This window comes from Triticum aestivum, chromosome 2D (genome assembly GCF_018294505.1).
Source record: "Triticum aestivum cultivar Chinese Spring chromosome 2D, IWGSC CS RefSeq v2.1, whole genome shotgun sequence".
Classification (NCBI taxonomy): Eukaryota; Viridiplantae; Streptophyta; class Magnoliopsida; order Poales; family Poaceae; genus Triticum; species Triticum aestivum.
The window spans coordinates 21,365,406-21,376,535 of record NC_057799.1 but is presented as its reverse complement, the minus strand read 5'-3'; the positions used below and the strand labels follow the sequence as shown (position 1 = coordinate 21,376,535).

The window sequence follows — 11,130 nt, the reverse complement described above, 5'->3', positions numbered from 1 at the left end:
TATAGGAATTTTATGAGAATTTTGAGAATGACAGGGTTATTCCTTCAATAAAAAATGAATATTCCCGAGAAAAGAATTTGTGGTTGGTTAGGATGGAAATGACATGACCTAAGGATGTATTTTAGAGTAATAAACCACTTGAGAGAGGAAGAAGAGATGATCTTCCCAGGTTTCAATACCACAAAGCCAGACAAAAGAAATCAAAATCAAAATCCAAAAAAACCAAAAGAACAAGAAAAGAGCCATAATCCAGGGTGTCACACTGAGCAGTTATGGACTACACGTTCCATTTGAGAAAGGTGTGATAGCTCAGGGTGCCTCTACACCCTTATGAGCAGTAAATTCAATTTTTTTAATCGTTCTACCTAGGCTGGAGATCGGAAATTGTCATGCCGTTGTCTGAAACGGTGGTAGGCAGCTGGCCGCTGGTCGTGGCATAACCGAGCGCCGGGTTAACAACGCCAGGTCGTGGGAAGCAGAACGCTGGCCTGGAGGGAGTCCGCATAGTCATGGACGTGGAGTGGCCGTCGAGCATGAGGACCACCTCTGACGCGTCCGGTCTGGAGCTGGGATTGACTTGAAGGCATAGCAACCCGATTTGCACGCAGTTTAGCAACTCGCTCTTTGGGTAACGCCCGCCTAGGGAAGGGTCTACCACCTCTTCCATCGAGCCAGCTCTCCACTTTTCCCATACCTGAACGAGAAAGATAAAAGAGATCTCAAAGATAAATTGCAGCTCGTTGGTCAGTTGTCTAGACAAATGAGTAAGCCAAATTACACGTACACATATCACATGTGTGCGGGTCTTACGTAGCTGGGCAGATATCTGGAGGCAGTATCATCGTCAAGTGATCTATAGTTCCTCCGACCAGTCACAATCTCTATAACCATGACACCGAAGCTGTACATGTCTGACTCTGTAGAGACTTGACCGCGATATGCATACTCCGGAGACATGTATCCACTGCATTTATTAGTTTCAAATAAACAATTTCGCTCAGTGTTGCTTTACTCGACAAGTAAAGAAGAAATTATACCGCTTTTATCTATATCAATATAAAAAGACCCAAAGGGGCAGATCCAATTAATCTCGGCCATCAAATTATGTCAATCCAACGACATAGACTGCTTCAATGTCGAGCGATCAACACGTTTAGCGTACAGTTAATTTCATGCCAAAAATAATGCTAATCACTTAATAACACGCAAATAATATCCTACTTAATATCCGCATGCACTTAATATACTTCCAAATTAACGTGCATTGCACGTAAACATTGACTAGTTAAGATTTAATGAAAGTTGGTAAATCAATAAACCCATTAAGTGTCGCGTGATGGGTGGCCAACCAGCCATGCTTGCCACGTGGTGCAAGCTGGTTGGCCGCGGTGAAAAAGCTTTTGTGATATTACTTTTAGATAAAGTAGGGGAATTTTTTTAATATTTTTTCCTTTTTATATGGAGGTGATGACCCCACATATTTTTTTAATAGAGGGCTACGCAAAGTGGCGATCACCGGTAGGCTGCGTTGGTGATTTTTTCTTTTCTTTTTTACTTCTTTTTCTACATGAAGGTGAGGATTTTTTAAAATAATTTATAAATAAAAACGTGCGCACAGCTCCCTCGAGCGGCGCCAGAGGGTGGCGCCCCAACCACTAGTTTAATATAATTGTTATGCTTAGTGTGTGACTCGTTATTTTTATAAGGTTGCCGATACCATGCCTCTATTGAACCTACTGGATCCAATTGTTGAACTGTTTAGTCCAGAGGGACCACATTAACACCATGCTTGTGCTAAGCCATGGCGGCATCAAACTAATCTGGATCTCTTATTGTTAAGGAGTAATAAGGCATCTGCCTAACCCTATCAAATCTCTTTACAAGTTATTCACTCTTTTCTCAGCCGCCCAAAGGATTAGTCTCAAAGTTATTTGATTTCATATACTCAAACGGTCGTCTTAAGTTAGTTTGACTAAAGAATCGTGGGCAATCGACATGTATATATTCCGAGAAAGCACAGAAGCATAGACTTACAGTGTACCAACAGGGCGTTTTGTTATATCGATCGATTGATCTTCACCGAAAGCTCTAGACAAACCAAAGTCTGAAATTTTAGCGTTCATTTCCAGGTCCAGTAAGACGTTGCTTGGCTTCAGATCACGGTGTATGACTTTTAGACGAGACTCCTCATGGAGATACAATAGACCTCGAGCAATTCCAGAGATGATTGTCTTTCTTTTCATCCAGTCCAATTGATGTGCCTTCTCCGAATCTGCTACACACACATGCACCACTGGAACTAAAAACAACATAATATGCGAACTAGTGGCGTAGTGAAGTTTTAACAAGATGAGTTGGGAGAATTACTGAAAAGGCTCGTGTGTAGGCTTCCATTAGGCATATATTCATACACTACCAGTTTCTCTTGCAAGCAAACACCAAGAAGCGGCACCAGATTCTTGTGCTTAAGTCTGTTAGCTAACACTAGCTCATTTTTTAGCTCATCAAACCCTTGAGCTGAGTTATTCGACAGCCTTTTCACGGCTATTTTCATTCCATTCTGCAATTCACCCTATGTACATGCAAGTTTGTTCTTGGATTAAATTAATTAATAATTCACAAAATTATTCTCTCTGGTATTACTAGTTTGGTTTTGTATTCTCATGTGCTATTCGTAACAACATACAATACATACCTTAAAAACCTCTCCGAATCCTCCCTCTCCTAGTTTATTGTTTATAGAAAAATTGGATGTTGCAGCTCTTAACACTTCCAGACTAATATAGTTCATGCCCTCTCCTGCGTTATCTGCAATAAGAAACATGGGATTCAACTATGCCTCACCTTCTCTTGTTCCCCTTGGACCTTTGTGCTCTTCTGTAGGAATTATGACATACCTTGTTGTTCCTTATTCGCCTTGATCCTTTTCCTCTGTCTGCGAACACAAGCAAGCACGACGACTATGACGAATAGTGTCCCAACAACAAGGATGACATGTTGTAATCTCCTCTTTCCTGCATGTTTTGAAGAGGGATTTAGCATCATCGGTATCGGTCACTGCTCAGGCCAATTACTCGATCATTAACATCTAAAACCGTGGTGCACCAAACGAAAATTCAAGATTTCCCGCGGTTAGCATGTATTTCCTCGGCCCCCGGTAAATCCCCGTACTGAGCAAAAAATCCCGAATTTTTTGAATTTAATAAACATTCAATACATAGTAAAGTACAATAGATTCCCAATTATGTCAATAAAATTGGTTGTGTCGTTTTGGTAGCAATCTATTTGCTGTTCTCAGAGGTCGCTGGTTCTAGTCTTTTGCTAGCACTTTTTTTGTAATTTTTTTAGAATACATTGTAGTCAGAGCAACCCTCGGGTAGGTTCACATGGTACTCAAACCCTAGAAAAACATGGTACTCAAACCCTAGAAAAACATGGTACTCAAAGCATCCCTCATCTAGGCCAGCCAAAAAAACGAACCATCTGTTAGAATTAACATGATTAGACTAGCCACGGTGGGAGTAACTTCAACAGTAACATTGAGTCCAACTCAGCAAATTTGCCTATGTGGTAATGAGTTAATGAGGAGAGAGAAAGTTTGAGTAATTTAGCTAATTACTCATACTATGAGTAACATCACGTATACCAATACAATATGAGTCTATAACCAAATAAATAAAGTTTTGCATAACACCATACTTATGTTAGGCTACTCATAGTGGGGAGTATCATATATTAGCATCATGTATATGATACTAGTGTATGATACTACATTTATAGTACATAGTATCATAGAGTAGTATTATAGATGAGCTTATTTATTGCCATGCATAACACATAGTTGCGTAGCACTAATTATGATACGGTATCTACCTATGTTACTCTAACCTTCTCTCTTCGTTAATTGCCTGTCACATCATCGTATTTGCTATTTTCCAAGTGCATGATACTAGCTAAGATACAACCACTATGGCTAGCCTTACTTTTTTTTTTGATAAAGGGTGCATTTTATTGACTCAAAATGAAGCATTAAGAGGATACAAACACAATGAGCACACACCCGGCCTCTGCATAGCTAGGATGCACACAGTCAACACAAATGCACACATACACAATAAAAACACGCCGGCAAATAGCAAAGTCATATAAGACCAAAGTTGTGCCTAAGCGAGAGAAAAAACCAAAATGATCAAATCCTCTATTGACAAACTACAACAATTGCCATATCCGCACCAACTATCTCATGACACAACAAGGACAATGAAGCTCTTCAACAGCAATGCCTTCAGGAAGGAAGCGATGCTCAAACGCCGCTGTCATTGGATCCAACCACCAAAGCCAGATTCTATGTTTTCGCTCTAAAGAACCAATTCAAGCATATCCGAACCACCACTATGGCTAGCCTTACTACCCACTATGAAAGTAATAACATAGTCTAGGAAGGGATACGTGTATGTTACTAATGTATGTTACTCTCCACTATGGCTAGTCTTACACCTATAGACAAGGATACAATATTTATTAAGGAGGTTTAGTGATCAACATGGATCAGGGCCCGTCTAATAAATTAACATAATACAATCGATGAGGAAGGCCGCAAGACCATTAAGACGCATCTTGATCCTCGCGCAACTGCTGGTCTAGTCTGCCTGCCACGTACGGGTGCCTGGACCATTCCCATTATGATCTTGTGCCTAACCTACCAGGTTTGTCTTGTCTGTTTTGGCTACCCCACCATTGTGATCTGGAGTATTTGGTTCGAGTAACACGTTTTCAACTGAAACATCTAACCTATTGCATACTCCAAGTCCAAGTGTCCAACTGTAGTCTGATTCTCATATTCAATGCCAATTCCAACAATTGGTTCTCTATGGCCAGGCAGGTCCAAGATGTAGACTGTTGTGGATTTTAGACTTGCCACCACACTTTTGGCGCAAGTCAGATCCTCCCTACCTTATCATATGCGCCCTTCTGGTAGAGATCTTTTTACTTTATTTTTTAATTTCCTCAGAAAAATGTATTCTTTAATTAATACAGATTGTCCATTGTTTCGATCAATCAAAACTTAGTTGTACTCCTATACAAGTACAACAGAGTGGGTGTACCTTAATTAGAGGTGTTGTTTGATAAAATGCCTCACTTTACATTCCGATTTGCTCCAAAAGGCTCATTTACTTTGAACATCTGAAACGTCCCGATTTACTTTGCCCATTTGATAAAAATGCCCTATTTTAATTTTTTTTATATGTGAACATCTTTTAACCAAAATAAAAAAGAGAAAAGAAAAAAGTGAAGAAAAAATAATCAGAAAGGAAAACAAAAATATACCTGACACTACTAGACCAGCCCATGTAGGGCGACCGTGTGAGTGAGCACTGGTGTATGCGGCAGCAGGAGCAGAGGCGAAGAATTAGCAAAATGAAAATTGGAAAGGAATAATTCAGTCATTCTGCAGACACTACATCCCACTAGAAGTTGGAAAAGAATTAGAAAAATGAAAAATGAAAATGCATCGGTTAGCCACAGATCAAAGTTTGCTCAAGGACATTCTTAGTGAAACGACACGAGATTTGTCATTTATTGCCAAACTAGATAATTGCTCATGCATTGCAATGGGTGTATAAATATTAGTAACTTTCTGTTTGCAAGCATCATGATTTATTGGCCATTTTATTGTAAATGTGATTGTGTACCAAAGAAAAACGTTGGTAAGCCCAATAAATGTGTGGCAATTCTATTTTAAGGAAAGCCAATGGAAAAGAAATCAAAAATTGCTCGGGAGAAATCAAAACAGGGAGGGGACTCGGTACGGAAGGGAGGTTGGGCTTGGGCGAAGGAAGGATCCAAAGTGGGGATACTTAATTTGAGCTCGGGAGCGGAAGAGCGCTTTCGTACTCCCTTCGTTTCTTTTTAGTCTGCATATGAGGTTTGGTCAAAGTCAAGCTTTGTAAAGTTTGACTAACTTTATATTAAAAAATATAAATATTGACAATATGAAATCAACATTATCAGATGCACCACGAAATGTATTTTATACTATATAGTTTTAATATTGTAGATGTTCATATTTTTTATATAAATTTGGTCAAACTTTGTGTAATTTGACTTTGACCAAATCTTATATGCGGAGTAAAAAGAAACGGAGGGAGTACTTAATTTAAGTAGGAGAACAGTATGAGAGATATGCCAGAGACATAAAAAGGGAACACCGGCCGTAGGAGGACAGGGGGCGAGGGAAAGCTTGAACTTTTACTAAGAGATCTTTGCCACTGCCTGCCCTGTCCCATATGGCACCTTCATTTTTTAGTCAACTCAAAGGTCCAAACACCCTCTCGCAGCAGTGATTTTCTTTGCGGCAAAAAGTATATGGAGATTGAGGGTAGATGTTAATGGCCAGATTAAGTTACTCACCGAGCGAGGAGATCGGCCGCTGCTGTGCAGGTGAAGCAGCCGGGGGCGGAGCGTCGAGCGCCAGGTCGTAGAAGGCATATACTTGAACCTGAAGTCGGCAGTTGAAGTTTTGCGCAGTCCCTCCGCAGCAGAGCGGTAGCTTTGGTACCAACAACTGCAGGCACCGGCGGCACTCCGCGGCGCTGAGGTCCCTCATGCACTCCACGAGACCGTACGTCCTCCCATTCGGATCGCTGGGTGCGTAGACAGCTTCCCCTGTGGCGAACATCGCCGAGCCACTGGCCACCCGCGCCACCAGGCCATCCATCAGCGAGTGGTAGGTCCGCTCGTAGCTATCCAGCAGGTCGGAGCCGGACACTTTGTCGCCCTCATACCACACCTCCGAGAAGACATCCTCGTAGCCGATCGAGGCGTTGGTATCGGCGTAGGTGATGCAGCACTTGTCGTACAACGCTGCCCCGCTCCGACTGGAGGCGCAGTAACGGCCGATGTCGTTAACGGCTTCTTGCAGGTTCTTGCGGCACTCGGACCGTGTGGAGTCGACGTGGCAGAGGCCGCGGACGAAGGCACGGTCGGGACTAGCGCCCAAGGAGTGGGAGGTGAAGCCTGTGGGCGGCACGGCCTCGGGGAGGGCGTCCAGTAGCTTCAAGACGTTGTTGCGGTACGCGCTGCTGTTGGTTGTGTTGGACGTTGGTGGTGATGGTGCTGAGGAGGGAGACGCGGAGGAGTTGCTGCAGTTTAGCCCCGCCTGGGAATCTGCCATGCTTGCCGCGAGGAGAAGGAGCACAAGGGCCGGCGCTGGGGAAGACATCACGGACGGCATGCGCGTGAATGGCCGGTCTGGTCACTCGGGATACTTTTAGCCAGTTCCAAGGGGGGAGCACTCGAACGTGTGGTTGGGCTACACCGCGCGTCCCGCTAACGACCGTGACTTCCTGTGGCCTTTTCTGGAGAAAAATGATACTACAGAGACTGGACTAACGAGCGCGACTTCCGAGTCGAAACCTAGCGGCGCCGGGCCTGTGCCTCTCCTCCTCGCAGCTGTCGGGCAAAGCCTGTTTCGTGTTGGTGGCGGCAGGACCCTCTCCTCCCTCGGATGGCGAGATTCAGCACAGGTGGCTCTCAATGGCGGATGGCGGCGGGCCGCGGTGGTGCAGACTCGGGCGGCCATGATGGGATCCCATGCATACCGCGCGCCCATGGCCACATGGGGGGCTGTTCGGAGCGCTCCCGTGGTGTCCGGGTGGTGTGATCTGGTGCAATTGCAACCTGATCTGGCCGCCGACGCCTAGGGTGGCGTTGGGCTGACCTCCAACGGCGGTTAACGGCCCTGACTAGGGATCCCTTTCGGTGGCTGGTGCTGGCCATGGCTGGCCTTGGATGGGGACCTCCGATGCTTTGGGTTGGTTTGCTGGTGCTAGCTCGAGGCTGTAGACTTATTTTGTCTTGGCATGTGTGATTTTACTAATAGTATGAGTAACTAGCTATGTCAGTGACGGTGCCAGGAATAAAATCATGTGTAGTCACTTCAATGTTGTGTAGTCAAATATACATATTTTTATGTTTTTTGCTTGATTTATACTTGATGTATTACATTTTTGTCAAAGAGCTGTGTAGTCACTACACAGCCTAGAGGTGGCTTCGCCATTTGCTATGTTATCACATGTCTTTTTTTCCTCATTAATTACTTGTCACCATTCATCTCTCATTATGGATAGTCTTGTAAATAGGAAGAAAGATTCCGGTAGAGCAAGGGGGTCAACTCATTGTGGCCCTGCCTTCACGGAAACACCAATGGAGTGTAAACTCGTGACAGTCAGATCTCAGATGCATCCTCCCCATCCTAGAAAAGGACTCGATGCCACTAGTCACAGCTTTGGGCAAAAACAGGCCTTGGCTGGTTCACGAGAGCGCAGCAGCAGCCAAGCGCCCATGTGCGTGACAGACCAAGCAGGTGAATTCTCTTCCAAACAAGAGTGCCAGCACATGTCTTGCATAAGGAACCGAGGGAGTACCACCTACCTGTTTGGTAGGCAATAGAGCATCTCTAGCCCGGTCAGATAAAAAAGCTCGTCCCATACAAATTTTACGGGCGGCGACATATCCGCTATATATAGACAAACCTGGCCGTTTTAGGGTTTGCATCTAACAAATCCCCTTTCCTCCTCCACTGCAATCTAGCACTCTCCGGCGACAAATGCATCTCGCCCTCTGGCAATCGTTGTCACGCGCACAGCCACAAAAGGCCCGCCCCGATGTCTAATGGATGACGTGGGCGTGGTGGCCAAGGGGGGCGCTGCAGCTTGCCGCTGCACAAGCAGGCCCGTCATGACGATAAGGCTAGGAGCTCCGCCATCCGCTCACCGGTGGAAGATTGGTGTCGTGTGAAGGGACGCGAACGTGGAGGAACTTTGACTGCCTCCATGACATCCTTTGGCCGGCCATGAAGCGCCTACGCATGGAGGAGCACGAGTTCGCCGCAGTGAAGGAGGCGGTCGCCACCGGAGAAGGTGTCGCCACGCGGCTCGAGGCGGCCAAGGAGGATTACGACTTCACCTTCGTCCTCTACAACTCCGCGATGGACTATCATATCGATGTCAAGAAGGATGATGAGTAGTTAGATTAGGTTTAATCTAGTATGTTTTAGTTTGTGCGATGAATTATGTTTAAATTCCGGTGAAGTATGATGGCGGGAACTACTATGATTAAATTATGCGGTATGCTTTCAAGGATCTAATCTGTTGTGCCGTCCGCGCTACCGGAAAATCGGTTTTACAGTATCCCATGAAAGAATTTTGCGGTATAGTGGTCTACAGGATCTGCTAGAGATGCTCTTACTCATTAGAGCATCTGTAGTAGATCCCGCAAACGGCCGGCCCGTAAAAGTCGTTTGCGGGCTCTAGCAAAAAAAAATTATGGAACGGCGAGCCCTCCGGCTGAACAGTTCCCGTAAACCCGCCCCACAAATGTTTTGCGGAACGCGTTTGTGGGATCTATTCCGCGCTGGAGGGCTCACCGTCCCGCAAAAACAATTATAGACAAATATTTATCAAGTTCATCATGACAATTCCATAAAAACTAGTTCATCATCATATATATAGATCACTAGTAGATCATCATACTAGTTCATCACATCCAAAGTCGTCTGCAACAAACAAGTATCAAGTTTAGGTTCATGAATGCGAGATAAAACATGACAAAAGATGCCCAAATGACATAGATCAATCAAGCAACATTCTCATTGTTGCGAAGAACGTCGCCACTAACACCGCCATCGTCATCATCCACATTGACCGGAGAGCTCACACCACCATCTTCACGCACTTGAACCGGAGGGCTCACACCACCATCTTCATGAACTTGGACCGAAGATTGAGCACGGCCACCATAACCACTATTCACATGGCTTGCCGAATCACCACCACCCATGCCGAAACAACCAATGCCGATGCCGCCACTACCACCTATGCTGAGGCCACCACCACCATTGCCGAAAGAAAAGCCCCCACCAAACCCAACACCACCACCGACCATAAGATTTTGAAGCTCCATCTTCCTCTGGAGCATGATCTCCATTCTTTTCATCTCCCAAAATTCTCTTGCCATCGAATCAATGCCCTCCAGATTCATCAACAATAACTTGTCCTCCTCGGTGGTCCTCTCGTCCTTCCTCTTTTCCTCCTCTAGGATGAGCTTGCGCTCCTCGAAGGTACACCTCTTTTCCCATTTCTCCTCTTTGTGCTTCTCTTTCTTCTCGGCCATGGCAACTTTTGGATCCCAATGCTTGGCTAGCATAGCCTCCTTCATCTTTGCCATCTCACCAATTTGATCCCTCAAAGTGACTGCTTCGGAAGTCCTCTTGACTCTTGCTTTCTCCCTTTTGCTTCCATCCGGGTTGCCCTTGTTTCTTCCTCCTCTTGGTGCATCATCACTATCATCATCATCCTCAACATCCACTTTGATGCCTCTCTTTTGGAGGGGATTCCTTGTCCCTCACCCTCCACTTCTCATTATCCCGGAGCAATTTCCAACAATGTTGAAGGTTGAATGACCGGCCATTGGAGGCCGGGATTTGCTTGTAGTACTTGTTGGTGATATGATCCTACACACAAACATTGAGACAAGTATGAGCTCATAGTCTTCCTATGCACATGGCTAGGGACTCGAAGGTGAAGAATGCTCACCTAATCATCAATAGTGACGCCACTTGGTGGTGCATTCCGCACTTGCTCCAAGCATCCGAACCAACGGGAGCAAGCTTTGTTGATGGTGTCCCAATGGCCTTGAAGGCCCTTCAAGCTCCGACCGGATGGGAATGGCATCATTTGATGAAATTTGTCTTCAATCTTTTTCCAATAGTTGCCATACGTTTGATCCTTGCCGGTGATGGAGGCAAGAGAGATGCGTTCCCATGCTTTAACTAAGCACACATCCTCCGTCTCCGTGTAGTTGTCGGTCCTCCCCATCCTAGCATCATAGTCGGCCTCCTCGATCTCTTGCACATCATCATCATCAGCTTCATTCTCATCGTGCACCTCAATGTATGATGCATCGAAATCGCCAAGAGGGGCACTCAAATTCACCATGCTCTCAGTCAACATCTCCGTATATGTGTAGGGCACATGTTGGCTACAAAAATCGATGGCCCAAACTCAAGCAAGTGTTCCGAAAGGCCAAAAAATGAAGATGACCGGAGAAAAGCAAGCAAAAGAATTTTTT

General features: G+C 45.0%; 1 protein-coding gene across 1 annotated transcript; it reads right to left on the bottom strand.

Moving 5' to 3' along the window:
* Nucleotides 1-255: 255 nt before the first annotated feature.
* On the bottom strand, nt 256-7,234 carry LOC123048391 (putative receptor-like protein kinase At4g00960). The gene is made up of 7 exons (XM_044471502.1): nt 6,412-7,234; nt 2,898-3,014; nt 2,696-2,808; nt 2,368-2,572; nt 2,035-2,272; nt 811-964; nt 256-694 (listed from the first exon to the last, which is right to left on the bottom strand). Exons 1-7 carry the CDS (start codon nt 7,232-7,234, stop codon nt 362-364), a joined length of 1,983 nt encoding a protein of 660 aa, XP_044327437.1. The 3' UTR covers nt 256-361.
* Between the last annotated feature and the right edge of the window lie 3,896 nt (nt 7,235-11,130).

Bases quoted from the DNA above. Each gene is read 5' to 3' on its own strand.
- LOC123048391 (XM_044471502.1), bottom strand. From the start codon at position 7,234: ATGCCGTCCGTGATGTCTTCCCCAGCGCCGGCCCTTGTGCTCCTTCTC. The intron at 965-2,034 runs GTAAGTCTATGC...TAATAAATGCAG, and splicing joins AAACGCCCTGTTGGTACACT to TGGATACATGTCTCCGGAGT. The intron at 695-810 runs GTAAGACCCGCA...TTTCTCGTTCAG, and splicing joins CCAGATATCTGCCCAGCTAC to GTATGGGAAAAGTGGAGAGC.